Below are 22,622 nucleotides of genomic sequence, written 5' to 3' on the forward strand. Positions count from 1 at the left end.
CAGTCCACAGTCCAGGGAGTTGCAAAGAATCGAACACGACTGAGCACCACAGAGCAGCCTAGAGATACTAAGCCACCTGTGGGTGCTCAGCAGATGGAAGAGGTCAGTGTCCTGGCTTCCAGCCCAGGTCACCTTCCTGGCACTGTGATGCCTGAGTGATGACAGTCATCACAGGAAAAGGTCCGCTTTGCTGCACCCTGCCTTTCTGGGCTGGTAGACACACATGGCGGAGAAGGCGATGGCACCCCACTCCAGTACTCTTGCCTGGAAAATTCCATGGACAGAGGAGCCTAGTGGGCTGCAGCCCATGGGGTCGCTGAGAGTTGGACACGACTCAGTGACTTCCCTTTCACTTTTCACTTTCATGCATTGGAGAAGGAAATGGCAACCCACTCCAGTGTTCTTGCCTGGAGAATCCCAGGGACTGCGGAGCCTGGTGGGCTGCCGTCTATGGGGTCGCACAGAGTCAGACACGACTGAAGCGACTTAGCAGCAGCAGCAGCAGACACACATGTGTGGGGCTCTTCTTTTGGTTGTGCCAACAGCAGCGGTTACAGAACCTGCCCCAAATTCCAGACAATATTTGGGTCCATTCACCTCTCAGCCTGTGCAGAGGGGGACACTCTCCCCCATCAAGTAGGCTGCAGTGTTTGGGACAACTTGGACTTGAAAGCAGAAGTGAAAACAATCCCAGCTTCAGATCCCTGTCAGCTCAGAAGACATGGAAGGGTGGAAGAAAAACTCAGACCACCAGGAGCCCAAGGCCTTTCTCTCTAATGAACAACCAGAAATTGTATACTGCCATAAGAGGCTTTTACCGAACATCAAGCCCATTGTGGGGAAGGAGTTAGAAATCTACAACCACAAAGATCAAAGACAGCAAAAGAGGAAGCATCTTCAGCTGCGGATGCCCAGGGAACTCACACCATGTCTTTGGAAAGCCTGAGGGCGTAGTTTTTTTCTCTGTAGGAAAGCTGAAATAACAGCAACTGAGAACCAGGATTATGGAGTCAGACAGACGGGGGTTCAAATTCTGATTTTCGACTTGGTGATATTGAGACTTTGGGCAACCTCACTTTCCTGAACCTGGGTTTCTGCATTTTTAAAATGAGGAAAGACCTCTTGCCACAGGATGTTGTGGTAAAGTGTGAGTGAGAGGATGTTCAGAGAGCAGATAGCCCTAGGCGTGTTGTGAAGCAAGCATCTGATGTATGTTCGTCGGTCAGAAGTGCCTCATTGATTGACAGCTGACTGGGATCAAGAGGGTGGTGTCCCACATGCCACCAGTTTCCTAGGCAATCTCGGACCTGTTGATGGAAACTCCAGGGCTGGCCTGCTGCCCTTAGAACTAAATGCAAACTCCTCAGCACTGCCCCCACAGCTACATTTCCCTCTCCACCCTGAGAATTGGCTGAAAAGGTTGGCAGAGGCCAGATCATGCAGGGCTAGGGCTTGGCAGCCATTGTCATCTTTATGCAAAGGACAGGAGAAGCAACTGGGGGTCCGGGCCTGACCAGTCCTATGCAGTGACTGCGGGAAGACGGGTCCCTCAGGGTGAGCTTGGAGCAGAGGCTCTTGACTGAGTAGTCAGTTCAGTCGCTCAGTCATGTCTGACTCTTTGTGACCCCATGGACTGCAGCACACCAGGCTTCCCTGTCCATCACCAACTCCCAGAGCTTACTCAAACTCATGTCCATAGAGTCGGTGATGCCATCCAACCATCTCATCCTCTGTCATCCCCTTCTCCTCCTGCCTTCAATCTTTCCCAGCATCAGGGTCTTTTCTAATGAGTCAGTTCTTTGCATTAGGTGGCCAAAGTATTGGAGTTTCAGCTTCAGTATCAGTCCTTTCGATGAATATTCAGGAGTGGTTTCCTTTAGGATGGGCTTGTTGGATCTCCTTGCTGTCCAAGGGGCTCTCAAGAGTCTTCTCCAGCACCACAGATCAGAAGCATCGATTCTTCTACTCTTGACTGAGTAGGCTGAGTGCCAGCCCTGGCCTGGAGCCCCGACGCACCAGGTCCGGCTCTTAAGCAGCACCTGAGCACACAGCCGCCTTTCCTTTGCTGTTGTTCCTTCCACCTGTGTGCCCTCCGTCTGCCCTTCTCTGCTGGTCGAGCCCTGTGGCCTGGCTGTTACTTTGGCCATAGGTGATGTCTACCCATGGCTGTCATTGTTCAGTCTCTCAGTTGTGTCCAACTCTTTACAACACCATGGACTGCAGCATGCCAGGCTTCCCTGTCCTTCACAATCTCCCAGAGTTTGCTCAAACTCATGTCCATTGAGTCAGCGATGCCATCCAACCATCTCATTCTCTGTCACCCCCTTCTTGTCCTTCCCTTGATCCTTCCCAGCATCAGAGTCTTGTCCAGTGAGCTGGCTCTTTGTATTAGGTGGCCAAAGTATTGGAGCTTCAGCTTCAGCATGAATACCCATGAATATCCCAGGTTGATTTCCTTTAAGATTGACTGGTTTGATTTTCTTGCTGTCCAAGGGATTCTCAAGAATCTTCTTCAGCACCACAATTTGAAATCATCAGTTCTTCGGTGCTCAGCCTTCTTCATGGTCCAACTCTCACATCTGTACATAACTCCTGGAAAAACCGTGGCATTGGCTATAGGTAAAAAGATTCCCAAGGTCCCAAGGGACGTGCCTTGGCTCAGCCCTCATCAACCTCCACGGAAGCAGTCAGTCCCTTTTCACATGTGCCCTCCTGGACCAGCTGCATGTCAGTGCAAGAACACGGAAACACACACACGTTCCCCCTTTAGTACGTCACACCCCCCACATGCAGAAAACATTCCACATCAGCCCCAAAGCCTGAGACAGCCCTTTATTTAATTTTTTTATTGAAGTACAGCTGATACATGGTATTATGTAAGTTACAGGCAAACAATATAGTGAATCACTACATTTACAATATATCCTTGTAGCTTATTTCTCCATAGTAGTTTGTACTTCTTAGTCTACCACCTTTATATTGCCCCTCCCTCCCATCCTTCTCCCTACTAGTAACCACTGGTTTGTTCTCTGTATCTGTGAGTCTGCTTCTTTTTTGGAAAACAGCAAGGAAGTTTCTCAAAAAACTAAAATTAGAGCTACCATATGACCTAGCAATTTCACTCTTGAATATATATCTGGAAAAAAACCCACTAATTTGAAAGAAACATGCACCCCAATGTTTGTAGCAGCGTAATTTACAGTCTCCAAGGTATGGAAGCAAGCTAAGTGTCCATCAACAGATGAATGGAGAAGGAAGCTGTGGTACATATATACCATGGAATAGTGTTCAACCATAACAAAGAAGGAAATATTGCCATTTATAGCAACATGGATGAACTTGGAGGATATTATGCTTACGTGAAATAAATCAGACACTGACAAACAAATACTCTATGATATCACGTATATGTGGAATCTAAGAAATATGAGAAGCTGGTGCAGTTGTCCTTTTGATGATTGCATTGCATGCTGTTACAGGGACTTGAACAACATTTCCAGGTCATATGATGAATTCCTCAAAATGCAACTGCTGGGTCAGTTTGTTTTTTTAGCATTCATGGGGTTTTCCAGGCCCCGTAAGATGTTGCCTTCTGCACACACACACAGCTGTCACCTGCCACCACCCACAGCATCACCACAGCATCCTCCCAGTTCCCATAGCCCCTTGCTACTCCCCACACCCTCCATGGCCCCCGCCCCCATTGCTAGGCGATGCCTGAACTGCTGGGGGCTGGACCCACCTCACCCTTTGGGTGCACCCCCGGGCCCTGCCCCGCATCCCGGGCTCCCGGTGATGGAGTCCCAGAGCGCCGCCAGCCTTTCTGAAGTGGCGTGGCCCCCGCCACCTGGCCACCAGTCACGCTGCTCAGCACCTTTGTCTGCAGCCGCAGCAGGGCTTAGAAGGCCCGTCTTCCCTCCTTCAAGTATAAGAGTCATCCTGCTGACATAGCTTCCACTTCTCAGGCCCCTCTGGGACTCCAGAGCGGGCAGCGCTCCTGGGGGAGCTGACCCTGGGGCCACCCTCTGATGCCCGCAGCACCCGGTACCCAGAACATGCGAACGACGAAGTGACGGGGCGATGTTCTGGGACATTATGACTTATAAAGACGAGGAACTGCCCGTCAGGGACCCAGGGACCCCTGCATCTCATTACTGGCAGTGATAGCTGGGAGCAGCCAGCAGGGCCAAGTGAGGCCCCCTGCCACCCTGCAGCCACCCCCGCCCACCGCCCCCTGAAGTCCCCGCAGGACTGCTGGACGTAAAGCCACCTCTGGCCTTCCAGTTGCGTCAGTCTCCACTCAGCCCCCTACCCCCAAGGGTTCCTATGGGTCTGCGGACATCCCCAACTCTCTGCCTCCCAGAGTTTGGAGCAGCTGTCCTCTATTTGGAGCCCGCCCATCCCCTGTTTTCACTGAGTGACCCTTTTCCTTTCTGCTCAGATCTCAGATCACATACCCTCCAGACCAGGACGGGTCCCCCCACGGTATATCACTGTGGCTCCTGTGCCTAGTCACTCAGTCATGTCCAACTCTCTGCGACCCCATGGGCTGGAGCCACCAGACTCCACTGTCCATGGAGATTCTCCAGGCAAGAATACTGGAGTGGGTTGCCATGCCCTCCTCCAGGGGATCTTCCCAACCCAGGAATCGAACCCAGGTCTCCTGCATTGCAGGTGTCTAAGCCACCAGGGAAGCCCAAGAATACTGGAGTGGGTAGCCTATTCCTTCTCCGGCAGATCTTCCCAACCCAGGAATCGAACCAGGGTCTCCTGCACTGCAGGCGGATTTTTTACCAGCTGAGCTACCAGAGAAGCCAGTGGCTCCTTACACTCCCCCTTTATAGAACTGTCAACATACTGCAGTTGAATCAGCAGCTCTGCTGTGAGTTACTTCATGTTTGCCGCCCCACCCCCACCACGCTGTCATAGAAGCTCCAAGATTTGTCTTCCATGCTCACCGCTGTCCCCGGGCACCCAGCACAGGGTCTGCCCTCGGATCCACTCCCTACACATATACAGCATGTGTGAATACAAGTTTCCTGGCCGTGGGGCTTTGGACAATAATAAAAGGTAACATTTCTGTTATTATGAAATATTATTCTTATACTATTATTATATTTAATGTAACATGCCATATGCCAGGCACAAAGTGTTTTACACACCTTTGCTCTCTGCATTTTCACAACCACCAAGTGAGGAAGGACATATAACCCCTGTTTTACAAAAGAGAAAACTAAGGCGCAGAGAGGTTGCAGTCATATGCCCAGGGTCACCAAGCTCTTAAATGACAGTTCTGAGATTAAAATCCAGATTCCTCCAATGTCAAAGTCCTTGTCTTTCAGACCCTGGATGTCCTTTCACTTGTAGGCATGTCAATTTTTGCACAATAAGGGTCAGATGACCTACTCCACAGACTTGCCCACTGGCTCCCCCAGAAGCCATTGTGTGTTCCCCTAGCACACAATGGTTGCCTGCTGAATATCGTTTTCTTTTCCTATTGTAAATGATTGCTTGGAGAATTGGATTCATCTTCCAGGTTGAGTGAGAAACCCAGAGGAGCTTTAACTGATTCCCCCAAATTGCTAGTTACTCCCCCAGTGGCTTTGCCTGGGGGTTTAGGTACTTAAACTGCAAAAGGGGAGCCTCATTTCACCTCTCAGTGAAAAGGGAAAGAAAAGTGTTGGGCTCAGCTTGATAAAATTTGATGGGAGAAGACCCCAACCCCCAGACTAGTTAATCTTCTAAATGGCTTCTCTCCTCTGTTGGCAAATAGAATAGACTGTCAGTGGCATCTCTTGCAGGATTTTGTGGGTGGGCAGCAGTGAGAGGGGAGTTGAGGCATTAGGCAGACCTGGTGGGCCTTTGGGCTGTACCTCTGCTGGGGGGTGACCTTCAACACTTCAAGGCCCTGTTTTCTTTGCAGTCACAGGAGAGGATTGAGCAGGGTCATGGTGTTCCAGATTCCACCCACCACAGCGCATTCCACACACACACTTTGATGAGGAGACACACTTTGATGAGGAATCACCAAGGACCACATCCAGGAGGAGAATTTTCCAAGGGCCCTGGAAACTCAGATTTCTACCCAGTGGAAAGTTAAAGAACCTCTCTCTCCTGTGCACCCCAGAAATCACAAGCCTCTACCAGAGGTGGGTATAAGTGGGAAGCAGAAGTGAGAGAAGATGAAGCAAGTGCCGCTGGAAGACTATGAAAGACTTCCTGGAGGAGGTGACAGAGACAGCCAGGTCTTCAGGGAAGAGTGCGAGTTCCCCAGGCATGGAAGGGAAGAAGGGCATTCCAGGCAGTGGGAATAGCATGTGCAAAGGCACAGAGTCATAATGGGCCTAGGACTCTTAAAATCAGGAGGAATCAAATGCCACCAGAGCTATTTCTCCAAGTGTTGTCCAACTAAAGGGCACCAGGCAGGCAGGAGCTGAAGCTAAAGAGAAAAGACAAAACCAGGACACACAGAACCTTGAAAGTCACGTCAAATCTGTACTTAGAGATGACCGAGGCTGGTCATCAGAGGTGATCCAAGCAGACTTCCCCATGCAGAGCCCAGCACAGTGGGTTTAATACACATCTGTGAGCTCACTGAGTGCCTCTAACACACTCAGCTGTGGCGGCTCTTGAGGCTGCTTGACCACCATGGCCTCCCAGAGGTTCTTGAAGTGATGAATCAGACTCTGAGCAGGCCACTGCTTTTTGTTATGGCTGAATTTGCCAGGTGAGGACTGTAGATGAAGGTCAGAAACCTCCCCGGGGGCAGTAAGGGGCACAGCAACCCATGAGCAAATTCTTCAGAAAGTGCTTTTCTCAGAGGCTCTTAGGGCGAAAACGGAGACGACATCAGAGGAGGCGGGGTGAGACACACAACTGCAATGTCTGTGGTCAGCCTGCAAGACCGGGACAGGAAGTGGCTGAAGCTGGTTTCAGTGAAAATTCCATATCATTTTCACACTCACTCTGTGTACCCTGGGCCTCTCCCTTAGACAACAAGAAATGCTTGCTTGCTGGCTGGCTGGCTGGCTGGCTGGCTGGCTGGATGGATGGATGGATGGATGGATGGAAGGACAGACGGATAGGTGGATGGAAGCTGGAGACAGGTGGTCTAGATCCAGGCCCTGCTTGCAGACAGACACTGAGCCGTATTAACAAAGCCAGGTGCCAACGGTATGAAGTGAAAGTAAAAGTGTTAGTTGCTCAGTTGAGTCCAACACTTTGCAACCCCATGGACTCTAGCCCTCCAGGCTCTGTCTGTGGAATTCTCCAGGCAAGAATCCTGGAGTGGGGTGCCAGTCCCTTCTCCAAGAAATCTTCCCCACCCAGGGATCAAACTGGGTCTCCTGCATTGCAGGCAGATTCTTTACGGTCTGAACCACTATAACTCAGCACAAAGTACAGGAGAGGGTGCCCCCGCCTGCAGGCTTCAGGAAGACAGAGGTACAGGGATCCCTCTGCTTTTTGAAAGTTTGCTTTACCTCACTTCTCTTTCACAAAAGACCTACATTAGTACCTGTTTTGTACCAAAAGAAATCTAAGGAGGATTTTTGCTTTTACGAAAAAAAAAAAAAAGATGAAAAGCAAAAATAGTGTTCAGGTTTGTTTGGCGGTGAGCTGTTATAGAGGCAGCCTGCATGCACGCCCCCCCAAGCTCCTTTCCTGGGAGCCACTTTCAGCATCTCAGCATCAAGCTGTGAACTGTATCTGAGCATCTGTGCTTTATCTTGATTTATTTTGTGCGTCCGTTAGCAAGATGGGTCCTAAGATAATGTCTTCTTCACTTTATACCATGTTGGCTTTCAAAAGGTTTCAAAACAACACCATGCTTTCAGATGGTGGGGGAGGGTGTGGGGACCCGTGTTTGAGCTAGGCCTTGAAAAGGGCATCATTGACTGAAGATAAGGAAGGACAGGACTCCAAGTGAAGAAGACAGCAAAGGCAAAATCAGGAGGGAAGAGACTGGGTGCATTGGGGCCAAAGTCAGGGTGCCTGAATGGCAGAGTGAGGGAGACAACTACAGGACTATCTGCTGAGATCCACTTAGAAGGACAAGTTGAAGTCTGTGCAAGACTGGGCCTGAAGGCAGCTGAAGGGACGTGAGCTGAGTCTGAATCCAGGCTCTCCGGCCACTTACTAGGGATGTGACTTCACTGGGCCTCTCTGAGCCTTGCTCTCCTCAACTGTTAAATAGCAACAGATTCCCCTTATGAGCAGTCATTGTGAGGCCGAGATCTTTCATTTAATATGTGTGAAATCGCCTTGCCCAGGACTCTGCTGTAGTGCAGATGCTTCATCTTGGGGCAAACCATTCCCCTGCTGATGGACACTCATATCATCTCCCATCGTTTGCCACTTGCAAGCCTGCTAACGCAGACCTCCTTGCTCATGGCTCTTCTCATGATGGTGGTGGTTTATTGCCACAGCCTAGGTTCCCAACAGAAGGCATTAGATCTAAGTGATCGAGAAGGGTGTCCACTATATAGGAGAGATTTTGAAAGAAATGAGGAAAGGAAGTGTCAGAACAGTGTCCTACATGTGTCTGGTGTGGGCAAAGCCTCGGAGAAAGAATGGATGGTCCCCGTAACACCAAACGGTCAGCAAAGGTCACCTTCCCAGTGTGAGGGCTTGGGTATGCAATGATCCAAACAGTTGGCCCCTTCTGTATACCTCAGCGCCCTTGGTTTACTGCAATAAGCAATGTCATTGCTTTTAAAGTTTGAAAGGAAGGTTCAAGAAAGTGTTTTTTATATTAGCTGTGATGGTAACAACGATGGTGATCGTGAAGACAGTGATCTTGGGGTTGTGACCCCAAGGGCCATGACCCTCTAGGGCCATCATTCTACCCACAAAGCTCCACACGAAAGCTCCTGCCTTCACAAAGGTCACTGGAAACGTCTGGGACTTGGACTGTAAAATAGAAACACAACCGAGGTGGTTGTTCTTTGAAACTCCAGGAACTCCATGAAGAAAGGAACCAGCGCTTTCTTTGTGGTGGTTGTGGCCGTGGCCCCAGCACCTCAAACAACACTGGGCACGTGGTCAGTTCTGAAAGAAATATTTGCTGAAAAGAGCAGGGAGAGGGAGGTGACAGAAGGAAGGAGGGAGGGAGCGAAAGAAGAATTAATTTTTAATTATATGAGAGGTCGGTTTATTCAGATTTGAAAGTCTTCAAATGTTAACTAAAACATCTGTTCAAAATAACTAAACCTGGCTATTAAGGAAACTCAGAGGAAATTTTGATCAGAAATAGGGGTTCTCAAAAAAAAAAAAAAATCCAAACCAAACAGTCTTGCTACCCCCTCCAAAGTTAGTTAAGTGTGGCAGTAACAGCCGTACTGTTTGGGCTATTTATGTAATGAAAAATCTTCTAAAAATAATACTTGGAGGCCCAGCCTGCTAGGCTAGGTGGCTGAGCCAGCTGGAGTGGCAGAAGGTGACCAGGAGCCGTGATCCCTGTGCCGACATAGCGGTTGCGATTAAACGATGCCTCTCTTATTCAGACTGCAAAACCACTCCCGGCCAAGAGCCAGAGAGAGACTTCGTCTGTGTCAAATGGCGTTGAGCTCCTTCCTGAGAGGAGGTCCTCTGTCAGCTTGATTTTCTGCACACTCCCAGACCCCAGGAGACTGCTGCTGGCTGTTCTCTGGAAAACCAGGGTCCGCTTGAAAGAAAGCATCCAGGAATCAAGCAGGGCCTCAGCTTGTTTTGCATGGATCAGAATCATAGAATATCACCACTAAGAAGGAATTTAACCAGATACTTAACCAAAAGAAGCATGGCATCTGCAGGTATTCCATTGGAGTGATGTTTGATGTGGGACCAGAGGCAGAAAGGAAGAAGGGATGGAGGGAGGAAGGAAGAAACTAGAAACCACCAAAATACCTATGTTAGAGTGGTGATAAACCACAGCCAGCCACCCCACAGACTGTTACGCAGCCGTTTGAAAGACTGACTGAGGTCTGCACCCACCCACTGACCTGGAAAGTGAGGTTTAGAGAGATGTCCAGAGCCGGGCTGGGGCTGCAGTTGGCAGACTGGGACAGCAGGCTAGATCTGGTCCTCTCTGGTTTTGTGCATCATGTGAACTAAGAATAACAATTTTACGTTTTTTGCCCAGAAATTGCTTTAAAGAGTTTGAGAAAAATTCAAGAGAAGAAGATGTTGCCACCCATGAAACCGATGTGACATTCACACTTCAGTGTCCATAGTAACGTCCAGGGTCACTCATCTGCACATTGTCTGTGGAGGTGCCTTCACACGAAACAGAGTTAAGTGAATTGCAGCAGAGAGCTTGCAGGATACAAAACAGAACATGTTCACTAGCTGGCCCTCTCCTGAAAAAGCTGGTTGGCTTCTTGTGCAGAATATGTTGACGTCTGATAAAGCGAGAGTGTAGAACACTGTTCTCAGCACTTGGCAGAGTCAGTGCATTAATGTTGGCTATTTTTTTCATTCATTTTATCATTTATCCATCATAGGCGTAATGCCTACCGGTGGAGCCAGGCCCTGGGAACCAGCAGTGGCCAAGCAGATGCAGCGCCCGTTTTCTCCGAGCGTAGCGTCTGTGTCTAGAATCTCTAATATAAACAGTATAAACATGAGCCCGTCCTGCTGTACCTCCTGTGATGACTTGGTGGCCAGCCCCTCGCATCCCGTCTCCCTTCCTCCTCTCACTGTGCATCCCGATTGCCCTGGTCCCTTCTAAGGAGAGATGCCGGACTGGCCTCCTGGCGTCTTGAAGTGAGGTCAAGGTCTAGAAGTGTTTATTTTGAATTCTCTCGGTCTGGTTTCAACATGCTGAAAACCCCATCTTTGTGTTTCTAGCTCACGCTCTCCAGTGGACCCTAGAGGGCAAGGCGGCCGTGCCGGAACCCCATCACGTGGATGGGGGCAGCTATCCGTCATGGAGAAGGCTGCAGCCATAGCTCCACATGAAACCTCCCCGATAAAACCAAAGCCACCTCCAGACTCACGCCCCAGTGCCTCAGTTTCCATGCAAAAGCTGGCGAGTGGAGATGCGTTCAGTCCTGGGAGGAAGCCTGCTCTGTTGGAGGCGATTTGAAGACTGCGGTTTGAACCAGGAAACTCGCTTCGAGAACTAGATGTCCTTCATCTTCCTTCCTACTCATGCCCCCCACCTTCTTGGAGATCATTTTATTTATTCTAGAAAAAACAGCACTAGCTCGGTCCCTGGAGCCTCCCCACATTTGGATACTTCTCTCAGCTCTGGTGGACAGCCTGGAGCCCAGCGGTGGACATAACTGATCTGCTGGGGAGCTGAAAGAGGAGCAACCGTGGGCCCGGGGTGGGGGCGGGGGGGGTGGTGCACAGGGGAAGGAGCTGTAGGGACCCAGGATGGCGTCCAATGGCACAGCCTCTTCCTCTTGTCTGGACCCCGCTGCATTCAAGGTCACCGTCACCGTAGTCCTCACCCTCCTCATCCTCATCACCATCGCGGGCAACGTGGTCGTCTGCCTGGCGGTGGGCTTGAACCGCCGGCTCCGCAGCCTGACCAACTGCTTCATTGTGTCCCTGGCCATCACTGACCTGCTCCTCGGCCTCCTGGTGCTGCCCTTCTCTGCCTTCTACCAGCTGTCCTGCCAGTGGAGCTTCGGCAAGGTCTTCTGCAACATCTATACCAGCCTGGATGTCATGCTCTGCACGGCCTCCATCCTCAACCTGTTCATGATCAGCCTTGACAGGTACTGCGCCGTCACAGACCCCCTGCGCTACCCCGTGCTGGTCACCCCGGCCCGGGTCGCCATCTCCCTGGTCTTAATCTGGGTCATTTCCATCACCCTGTCCTTCCTGTCCATCCACCTGGAATGGAACAGCAGGCCTGAGAACCACAGTGACAGCCACACCATCCCCAAGTGCAAAGTCCAGGTAAACCTGGTGTACGGCCTGGTGGATGGGCTGGTCACCTTCTACCTGCCGCTGCTCGTCATGTGCATCACCTACTACCGTATCTTCAGGATCGCCCGGGAACAGGCCAGGAGGATCCACAACGTCGGCCCGTGGAGGGCAGCCACGCTCAGGGAGCACAAAGCCACGGTGACGCTGGCGGCCGTCATGGGGGCCTTCATCGTCTGCTGGCTCCCCTACTTCACCGTGTTCGTCTACCGGGGGCTGCAAGGGGACGGCGCTGTCGACAAGACCGTGGAAGACGTGGTCCTGTGGCTGGGCTATGCCAACTCGGCCCTGAACCCCGTGCTGTACGCCGCGCTCAACAGAGACTTCCGCACGGCCTACCAGCAGCTCTTCCGCTGCAGCCCCGCTGGCCACGACGCCCGCAGGACTTCGCTGGGGTCCAACAGCTCTCAGCTGGTGAGGCATCCGGGCCGGGGACCCAGGTGGCCGGAAGAGAGGCCCCTGAGGCTCCAGGTGTGGAGTGGGACTGAGGTCACGGCCCCCCAGGGAGCCGCAGACAGGTAACTCCCCCGGCAGTTTGCGTGCGGGAAGGAGCGTGGTGGAGGGGAGGGTCTCCTTCAGGGTGACAGCCATATTCCTCAGGTGCTGCCTCGGATACTGCGTGCTGGGAAGCCTTCACGAGCACTTTGCAAACCCTGAGGTACTTCATCCTCCTGAATGCCCCCTCAGGTAGAACTTTTGACCTCCGTTTTCAAACGGAGCGAGTCAGATCTCAGAGAACTTTGCCAGGGCCCCACACACAAAGCTGGCATCTGCACAGAGTGCCCCTGACTCAGAACTGGTGGGCCCTCTCTACTAGCTACCTCGTCCTTACAATCAGGGGGCCTGAGTGTGAGGCTCAACTCTGCCCACTTAGTTAGTGGTCATAGGTGTTCACTTAAATCCGCCAACACCCCTCAAACAGCCATGCACTAGTGCTGCTGCCGGGGGCTTGAATCAGAGACCCCATTCAGCCCACAGTCTTGAGCACCTGTTATGCACCAGCTCTTACTTTGTGGAGTGCTCAAGTGGGAGAAGAAAGAGGTTTGGATGCATCGGGAAGACGCAGCCTTGAAAGCCAGGCTTGGGCTTTGTAATTTAGGTCTTAGGGGAAGATAGAAGGATTAGAAGTTAGGATGGGTGCAACCCAATCACTGGTGTGCTTTGGAGAGAGGATTCTGGTTGTCCCCTCAGACGCGGACCTGAAAAATGAGATGGGGACATCGGTGAAGAGGGATGCGGGACTGCTCCGTAAGAGGGAAGAGAATAGAGCAAGATCTAGGAGGCTAGTAAAAAAGTGGGCTTGGAGACCACTGCATGTCTGAGACACAGGGCATGCAGGAGAGAGGAGGCCCCAAGACTCCACCCTCGAGAGGTACCCTGGCTGGAAAGATAAGGTCAGAATGAGGTTGAGATAAACTCACTTGTGACAAAGCCCCTGAGAGGTATTAAGGGAAACCTCCCCAAAGACTTGAGTGGCTCGAGAAAGCTCGCGCTTGGAGAGAAGTTTCACAGGGCTTAGTGAGCCCCATCTAGCTGTTGAGGGGAGTGAAGGATGCCGGTAGAATCCCTGACACATACAAATGCTCAGAAAAAGTCACCCTCCTTTCTCTTCCCACAGACCATACCTTTGCCCCCCAGAATGCTGGTCTGTGTGAGTGATCCATCCATCCATCCATCCATCCATCCATCCACCACCCACCCATCCATCCATCCATCCATCCATCCATCCACCCACCCACCCATCCATTCATTCATTTGCAAACATGTGTCAACTTCCCATCCCATGCCAGGAACTGTGCTGGGCAGCAGGGATGCAGAAGTGACATTTTGGCATCTGTTTTGACAGACAGATTTGGAAAGTCTGCTGCACAGCCTCGTCTCGGCTCTGTGGCTTGAGCACACCTCTGCCCCTCTTGGGCCTCAGCGTCATCCTCTCATGGATTATGGGGTTTGTCCTCAAGCAGCCTGCCCTGCTCGCCTCCCAGAATCACCCGAAGCACATGGGGGCCGAGGGATGCGAACAAGCTCTGTGAGCGCCCTGGCAGGATACTTGTCTGCTCTCGAGCACTGAGCACTGAGCACTGGACTCGAGAAAAAAGCTTGGATGACCACTGCCCAACAGGCCTCCTTGGCCTTGTGTCCCTCTGGCCCTTGCAGCAGCTGGGTGTGGAGTGTCCCCCCTTCGATGTGGATCCCAGGCCCTGCCCTGTCCCCTGCTCTCCTTCCAGAATGAGCTTCATTGCTCCTGCATCCAGCCTCCTCCAGGCCTCCCAGCCTCTAGATTCTCCCTGTCCAATCCATCCTCCAAGCCACCCAAAGACATCTCTCCAAAGTGCAGATCAAGAGGTCTGACACTGGGTGAAATGACCCTGTCCTGCACACTGCTTCGTTCAGGAAAAGCAGTCTTAAGTACAAAGCTAGTTTAGTTCACAGAGCAAAGGACAAGGCATGGAGTGTACACTCGGGAGAAAGCCGCCGACACAGTTCAGTCTGGCCATCATTCCACTTGCTCTTGCGCTAACCAGTGGGACCCGGGTTAACAGGCTGCCTTTACCCCCAGATCCTCAGGGAGACACCCAGTAAGCACTGCCCTGGCAGTGACCAGCCCTCATCCAACACCCGTTAGGTGCCAGTTTTACCTTGGCTGTTATTTCTGTATATTGATCTTTCTGTGACAGCGTCTTATCCCCACCCCTCCCAGGTGCTGGGGTGCAAAGGGAGATAGAGCCGGTCCCCCACGCATGCTACCACCCTCGCCACCTGTAACTGTTCACGGTCTGGTTGAGGAACAGATGGCATGGTTCAGCGCTGCATGTGCTAAGCCTTGACATCCAGCGTGCAGCACACCCAGAGGAGGCAGTGACGGCCCAGGGAGCCCGGGAGCAGCCCTCCCAGCTGAGCCCTACGTGCAGGTGGGAGCGGCCCTCCAGGCGGGGGTGCCGGGGCCCCGTGAGACTCAGGGCCGCAGCAGTTCCCCGTACCGTCCTGTGAAGTAGGTGTTTAGCTTTCACGTTACAGGTGGGGGGAACGAGGCTCAGAGGAGTGACTTGTTCAAGGAACTCAAGCTAGTGGCGCAGCCAGAGCCAAGATCTGAGCAGAAGCAGAAGTAGCAGCCCCGCCACTGACGGTCCCCCCGGTGCCCGGCACGTGGCGGGCAGTGAGTGTCCACCTCCTCTTCCGATCGTCAGCACCACCCTGGCCACCAAGGCCAACTGGGAGGCTGGGCCTGCCCGGGTCACACGCAGCAGCCTCGGAACACAGGCTTCCGGCGGAGGAGGTGGTGAACCGGCTGGAGGGCCTCGTCTATGGTTCTGGGAATGGGAGCTCAGGAAGCCAGGGAGAGCCAGAGGTTGCGTTTCCAGTGGAGGCTGCCAGGGTGATTGGGGACTTGTGTGACCTTTCGTAAGGTTGGCTCCCAGCTTCCTTGATGACCGATAGTATGTCCTTTCTGCTCCCCATTTGGGCGCAAAACCCAGCATTGACCTGGCAGAAAACCCTTATCACTGCCAAAGGGCTGGGTGCCCTTGGTTGGTGGTGGGGGAGGTTGGAATGGGGGGCGGGGCAGGGGCGTCGCACAGTCAGCCAAGGGGAGACTCCAGGAGAGAGTGGCTGAGCTGGACAGTCCTCTCCTCCCTGAGGCCGACCTGCAGCCTCCTCCCCAGCAGGATGCTCTGTCTGCCCTTTCTTGACCCGAGGTGGTCTTCTTCAGCTCGCCCCTCATCACCTCTCCCCATCTTTGACCCCAGGTCCCCAGCCTCATCCCCTCTGCTCCAATGACCCTGCTCAGTAAAGTCCACTGCTTTTACTGGAAACAGGCCTGGGTTAGCTCCCAAGAGAGGGCTGCTGTAACAAATGACTGTGAACTTGGTGACTGGAAGCAACACAGATTTCTTCTCTGCTAGTTCAGGAGACCAGGAGACTGAGACCAAGGTGCGCGTAGGGCGGGTTTCTTCTGGAGGCTTCAGGGGAGAAGCCCTTTTCTTGCCCTTTTCTGGCTTCTGGGGGCCGCTGAGCTCATTGACTTGTGGCCCCTTCTTCATATCACTCTGACCTCTTGCCTCTGTGGCCAAGTCTCCTCCTCCTCTTCTCCGTCTGCCTCCTTCCTTTATTAACAGAACTTGTGATTACCTTTAGGGCCCACTGCGGTAACCCAGGATAACTAGCCCATCCTAACATCCTTAACTTAATCACATATGCAGTCTTTTTTGCCACATAATGTTCTCAAGTTCCACCATGAGGATGTAGACCTCTGGGGGCCCATGTGCAGCTGTCAGAAGCCCCAGCTCCCTGACTTAGCATGAGGATTAGGGGTCCTTCATGGTTTACCCCTGACCACCTCCTGACCCCATCCCCAGGCCCACAGTCACCCTCCAGCCCCTTCTACCCTCACCAGAACAAACCACCCTATGAGTTCATTCGCGCGCACTTGCTGAGAATTTGCTATATGCCAGCACTGTTTGAGGGTGTCGCGCTGAGCCAGGCAGAGGCCCTTGTCCCAGGGGGATGTTATTCTAGGGCAGTGGTTCTCTGAATGTGGGCCCTCAGCTAGGAGCAATGTAGCTGACATTGGCCGCACTGCCTCATCTGTCCAGAGCTAGGATTCCAGCCCAAACCCATCTGATCTCAAAGCCAGGCTCTTTCCATGATGAAACGCTGAATGGACTTGAGTTCAGCCCAGACTCAGTGCTAGTCCCATAGAGAGCAGATGGGAAGCAAGCAACCTGAGGCCCAGAGCAGCTTAGGGGAGGGGCTAGAAGTAGACCCTGTTTCTCTGAATCCCTGCCCAGGGCTCTTGAGTCCTTCCCCATATACTCAGCCACCCTATGCTGTCTCCCAAGGCAGGGAGATAAGCTTTCTGAGCAACAGAGTATCTGCGTCTCTCTAGAGACGGAGTCTTCCACCTCCTTGCAGGGTCGCTGTGCCCACTGCCCTTCTCCCTGAGGCCCAGAGGTGGGAGTCAGAACTCAGGAAGGAGAAGAGGTGCGGAGGGAGGCAGGAAGCCACAGGTGCCCCCCTGCAGCCAGCCCTCTCCCCTCACGGGCCTCTGCCTCCCATCCGCCCTCCTTCCTTCAGCTGCTGGCGAGAATGTTTCCTCCGACAGGACGACCTTCAGCTCTGCCCCTGGGTGCTCTTGGAAGCGACCCCGAGTTCTTATCCTGACCCACGAGGCCCTGCCCTCCAGCTCGCCCTGCTCCCTGCCTCCTCTTCTGTACCCCTCAGTTCTGTCCCCAGGCCACGCCTCCCCCCAGCCCAGGACAGCTTCTCACCCCTCTTGGCACATCTTATCTGTGCAGTGTCTGCTCCCCTAGACTGTAAGCCCCCTGAGGGCAGGCCCACATCTGTGCTGGTTCCTGCCTAACACCTAGCACGGGGCTTGGCAGTGTGCTCAGTAGTGCTTGTTGAATGAATAAGTGAATGGCTGAATGCGTAAATGTCTTGTCCTAGGTCCATAGGAGCCCAGAGAGGTGACTAACACCACCCTGCTTAAGAGATCAGGGAACCCAGCCTCAGAGGGAAGTTGCTGGAACCTGGTGGAAGCTAAGAAATTCCTGGTTCCTTTTTCTAACTCTGACGTCACTAAAGGGCTTGCCTCCAACTAGCAGCATCAGCAACAGGTCTGACCGGGGGAATCCACAGCCTGCTGTGAATCACAGAGTCACCCCACATGCCCCCCAGGAGTGGTGAAAGGATCCTGGAATTGGGATGGGGATCCAGAGTTCGGACAACCTGGATGTGGTCCATTGTGTCTCCATGCTGCCGTGACCCAGTTTGACCTGAGGTTGGGAGCTGGGGGAGGGCAGAGCTGGCTTTATCTTCTGCTCCAAGTCCAGTCTGGTCTGGCAGAGGAGGCTGGGATCCCATTAGCAGTAAAAAGTTTGCATGACTAATGTATACACGCTTCTTCTTAAGAAGTGGCTTTGCTCAGAAAGGAAGCATTGCATAATTTACCCCAAACTTGTCCACTCATATCATTTGGGTTCTGAAATAGACTAACCTCTGGCATGTTGATTCCAGTATTTCTTTAGGGGCCTTCCCGAACACTCTTGGCACAAGTGCCCAGAGCAGCTGGTATCCTGCACCCTGCTCCCCATCCGCTCCCCACCCCCACCCCACCATACCAAGGGGCCTCCCTGCCCCCTGCACTGGAGCCTTGCTGCCAGCTGCCTTGTCCCCCGCCCTCTGCGCCTGATAGTCACACTGCAAGGCTAATGGGGTGTCTTCCTGCCTCAGGGTGGAACTTAGGGAAACTGATAGGAGCCCTGGTCTTCCCCTAGTTAGGGGTTGGGTGATGTTAGACAAGTCACAGACAGTCTGAGCTGCAGTTTCCTCACCTGTAAAATGATGACTGTTATCAGACCTACTCTGCAGAATTGTGAGAGTAAAATGGAATCAAGGATACCAGCGTTTAGGACAGTTCCTGGCACGTGGCAGGTGCTTTAACAGACATGAGCTTTCCTTCTTTGCCATCCATCACTTTTCCTTTCTTCTCATTTTGTCTATTTTCTGTCATTTTCTAGCTTTCTTTTGTATAGCGCTTTTGTTGAGACATGCTTCACATACGGTAGGACTCACTCATTTCAAGCACACTTCCCTGGCTTGGAGTCTGTTCCACCGAGTTACGCCACCATCACCACAGTCAATTTCAGCACGTGTTCATGACCCCAGAGAAACTCTGTAGCCTTTAGCCATCACCCTCCCAATCCCTGCGTTTCCCAGCCCACCACGAATGTACTTCCTGTCTCCATGGACATGCCTGGGCATTTCAGATGACCCATGGTCTCCCATGCCTGGCTGTTGCACTTAGCATGTGCTGCTCTGGTGCTTCCTGCGTTTTCTGTCTTTCCTCACTTCCTTTCCTTTTCCCATTTTGCTCTGTGCTGTCTTTCCCTCCGGTTCCCCACGCCCTCCATGTCCAGGGCCCCTTCTCTCTTTTACCAAGTGCTCGGGCTTCCTGGCCGCTCCGGGTCGTTCATGGCCCTGGGGGTGGGGGTCCAGGTGTGAGGCTGCCTCCTGGACTGCACGGAGGCCTGCGTCCCCTCTCCTGCCTGGGTGAGCTGGGAAGGCCCTGCTCGGGCCTGGGGAGGGGGTCTGTCCTGCTACACAGCAGAGCACGTGGGCTGCACCAAGGCGTTAATCCTTTTCATCTTCTGTCTCTTCAGAGAGTTTGGGGAGTGAGACCCCCTCCCAGCCCTGGAGTCAGGGGAAGGAGAGCAGAGGGAAAGGAGGTGGGAAGCCTTTTACAGCCTCACAAGTCGAGGAGAATAAACCGTGGCCCCCCAGGAGTCACTTGAAAGGTAGAGAACCGCTCATTTCCCGCCCTCTGGGGACGGTGCCTTTGAAGCAGGCTGGAGGCCCCAGCGGTGCCGGCCACCCTCCCTCCCTCCTGCCTGCTTGGCACAGACCCTGGCGCCTACCCTTTCCTGACCCTCCCTTCTGGCGCCTTCTGTCACAGGTCTGACAGGACTGCTATGGGACTTCCTTCTTGGGGGCTGCAATGCGGAGGGAGGGGGGCCCGCCGCTAGCAGCTTTGCACCAACAAGAAAAGGGTAAACACACTAGGTGAACAAATTAGGAGAAGGCCTTTTCTCCAGGGCACCCAGCCCCAAAGTACATGGCTTGGCGAGCAGAAGGAGGTCTGGATTTCAGCCCTGATACCCTCGTGCAGAGAACAGAGTCACAGAGAGGTCCTGCACGCCTTCCAGACCCCTGGGAAAAGGCAGGGTGGAGGGCAGGGCTCCTCAAGCCTCTTCTTCAAAGGGCCAGACAGGATAAGTGCGTTAGCTCTTCGATGCCTATGTTCCAAGGTAACCACTACTCAACCCTGCTGGCATAGCAGGGAGGCAGCCCCTGACAATACAGAAATGAACGGTGCTGGCTGCCTTCCAATAAAACTTCATTTATGGGCACCAAAATAGGAATTTCATATCATTTTCACTAGTCACAGAATATAATTCTTCGATTCACTTTTGTCAACCATTTCAGGCTAGTGTCTGCCAACCCCTGTGTACTGTGCTATTTAGTACCTGTCATGTCCGACTCTTTGCAACCCCATGGATTGTAGCCCGCCAGACTCCTCTGTCCAGGGGGATTCTCCAGGGAAGAATACTAGAGTGGGTTGCCATGCCCTCCTCTAGGGGATCTTCCCAACCCAGAGATTGAACCCAGGTCTCCTGCATTGCAGGTGGGTTCTTTACCATCTGAGCCACGAGGGAAGCCCAAGAATACTGGAGTGGGTAGCCTGTCCCTTCTCCAGGGGATCTTCCTGACCTGGGAATCAACCTGGGGTCTCCTGCATTGCAGGCGGATTCTGTACTTAGCTGAACCACCAGGGAAGCCCCCAACCCCTGAGGTGGGGGAAAGAAAAGGGTGCTAGCATTTACTGGCTTTGTGACTTTGGGCAGGTGGCTTGCCCTCTCTGAGCTTCAACTTGCTCATCTGCAAAATGGGGATTAAAATATCTCCCTGTGAGGATTTTGATGAGGCTCAGCACCAGCTGATGCAAAGTGCCGGCACAGGGTAGATGCTTGTAAATGCCGGTTTTTCCTTCTTTCCGGTTCTTTCTCCCTTCCTCCTCTCTTCCTTCCCCCCACCCTGCCTCTCCTCCCTTCCCTCCTGCGGCCCCCCTGTAAATGAGCAGCTGGAAAGTCCAAGACAGGCTCCGTGGACTTGTATCTCAGCTGCGCCACTGAAGCACTCAATTTGGACCCTGATCCTGAGCTTCGTGTCCCTTCTCTGAAAATGGGGGGCTTGGATCCATCTCAAGGGACCATTCCAACACTAATTATATATAAATACTAACAAGAGAGAGAAATTATGCCAAACCCCCAACAGTGTTTATGTCAGGAATCTTCTGGCAAGGGTGGGGAGGAACCTGTTTTTCATGCTAATGAATTGCTCTGAGGATGAAGAGGCAAATTCAGTAAAACGTGTCTTTGCTGCAGCCTGAGCTTTGCGGGCAGGGGCACGCGCCGGTAGGGGTGCAGACGGGGTGCAGGATGGGGCTGCCAGGAGGGACTCAGCCAGGCAGACAGGGGGCCTGGCTTTCTCACTGCCTCTGGCATGGACGGCTGTGTGGTCTTGACAAGATCGCACCTCTCTCTGGGCCTCTATGTGCTCAACTGCGAAAGAGGGCTACAGCTCCTAGCAGCTGTCCCTGCTCCTGACGAGACAGCAGTGGGTCACAGGCAATGCTGTATTCCTTAAGCCCACAGCAGCTGTTTGTGGTAGCATCGAGGGACTGGGGCAAGGTGTGTCTGAGACCCGCTGGGCATTTTAGGGAGTCCAGAGTCCCCGAGGCTCCCGTGGAATGTGAGGACCATTCCTTTCCTGCCCATTTTTGTGCAGAAAGATGGGGGCGGGGGTTGTCCTAGCTCCCCAGACGGGCAAGTGGCTCTGCTTGCCTACATCTCATGTGGAAGGCTGCAGCTTGCAGTGAGGACTGCAGGCACTGGGACTTGTGGGCGGGTGGGTGAGGCCCGGGCCTTCCTCATTCTGGGACTGAGCGCGTGCCATCGTCCTCTGGAGATGGGTGCTCTGCGTGCACAGCGGGACATTTCCCAGCACCCAGAGGTCTTGAGGAACTTCCCCTTTCCACATTGACTCGGGAGGCACAGAATATTTATAAATACTTCATTATCATTGAAATGGAACATGAAAGTTAAAAGTCAGAGAGAAACCCCCTTCATGGGGCCATCTTCCACAAGCCCTGAAGTCACGCTCTGTGCTCCCTTTCTGTCTCTATGAGCAGACGTGGTCCTAGGGTCACAGCGACGAGAGGACCCATGCATGGAGTTCTCTAAGATAGGTCTCTGTCTCAGGGGCTGCTGAGTCTTCCTGATTCACTCGTTCACTTGCTCTTTAGAGCCCCTGCCCTGTACGGTGGGGCGCGGCGGCGGGGGGGGGGGGGGGGGGGGGGGGGGGGGGCGTGGTTAGAGGGGGTGCAACTAATGGAGCTCTCAGATGAGCTGTCAGGGTGCAAACACGTTGGGTAAGTGCGGGTGGGGGCCAAGAGGGCCCCGGGGGGGCCAGCAATTGGGCAAAGCCTCCTGGAAGGGGTGATGGCTCAGCGGACTCCTGAAGGACAGGCAGGAATTGTCTAAGCTGAAGGGAGGAGGTTGGACGTGCCATTCTAGGCAACAGAGGCTGGAAGTTGGGGAGGAGAGGAGGGAAGGACTGGGATTCATGGGGTCTGGGAAGCCAACCAATGCACTGGAATAGAAAATGTACTTCCTTTTCTAAAATTTGCCCCCATTTGAAAAGCAGGACTGATCACCCCAACCCCTCCCTCCTTTCCAGGGCTGGAAGAAAGACCAAAGGCATTAATGGCTGGCCTAGGACAGAAGCCTAGAGCACAGTGCTGAAGTGTAAGAGTGTTTCATTCTGCTCTGCGTGCCCATAGGCCACCACTTAACAGATGGTGGGGAAACGTACATTTTCCAGGTCAGGGGATCTCAGTCACTTCCAGTTGTAGCCATGGTGACTTTGGAAGTGGAACCCCACCAACGCAAGAGTCCCTTCCCTGCCCGCTCCTTCCCTGCAGGGTAAGCTAAGCTCCCGGGGGCTGTCTGGCCCCCGCAGCGTCCATCTTCATCTGTGGCGCCCACGCCATGCCTGCTCCAGGCCCTCCCGCATTGCTGAGGACCAGCCACATCCTCCCACAGGCCTTGGCCTCTACCACAGACCCCCACACCACCTGGCAGGAAGGC

The 22,622-nt window shown here is 53.2% G+C and overlaps 1 protein-coding gene across 1 annotated transcript in view; it reads left to right on the forward strand.

Annotated features, from left to right (window-relative positions):
- Positions 1-5,627: 5,627 nt before the first annotated feature.
- Positions 5,628-22,622, forward strand: part of LOC120853594 (histamine H2 receptor-like) — a 29,572-nt gene continuing 12,577 nt past the window's right edge. The window contains exons 1-2 of the mRNA XM_040227553.1: positions 5,628-6,149; positions 10,828-12,434. Of these exons, the coding sequence (XP_040083487.1) occupies positions 11,359-12,434 (1,076 nt within the window). The 5' untranslated portion in view covers positions 5,628-6,149; positions 10,828-11,358. The remainder of the gene's footprint in view (positions 6,150-10,827; positions 12,435-22,622) is intronic.

Source organism: Oryx dammah, unplaced genomic scaffold, assembly GCF_014754425.2.
Source record: "Oryx dammah isolate SB20612 unplaced genomic scaffold, SCBI_Odam_1.1 HiC_scaffold_26, whole genome shotgun sequence".
NCBI classification, from domain to species: Eukaryota; Metazoa; Chordata; class Mammalia; order Artiodactyla; family Bovidae; genus Oryx; species Oryx dammah.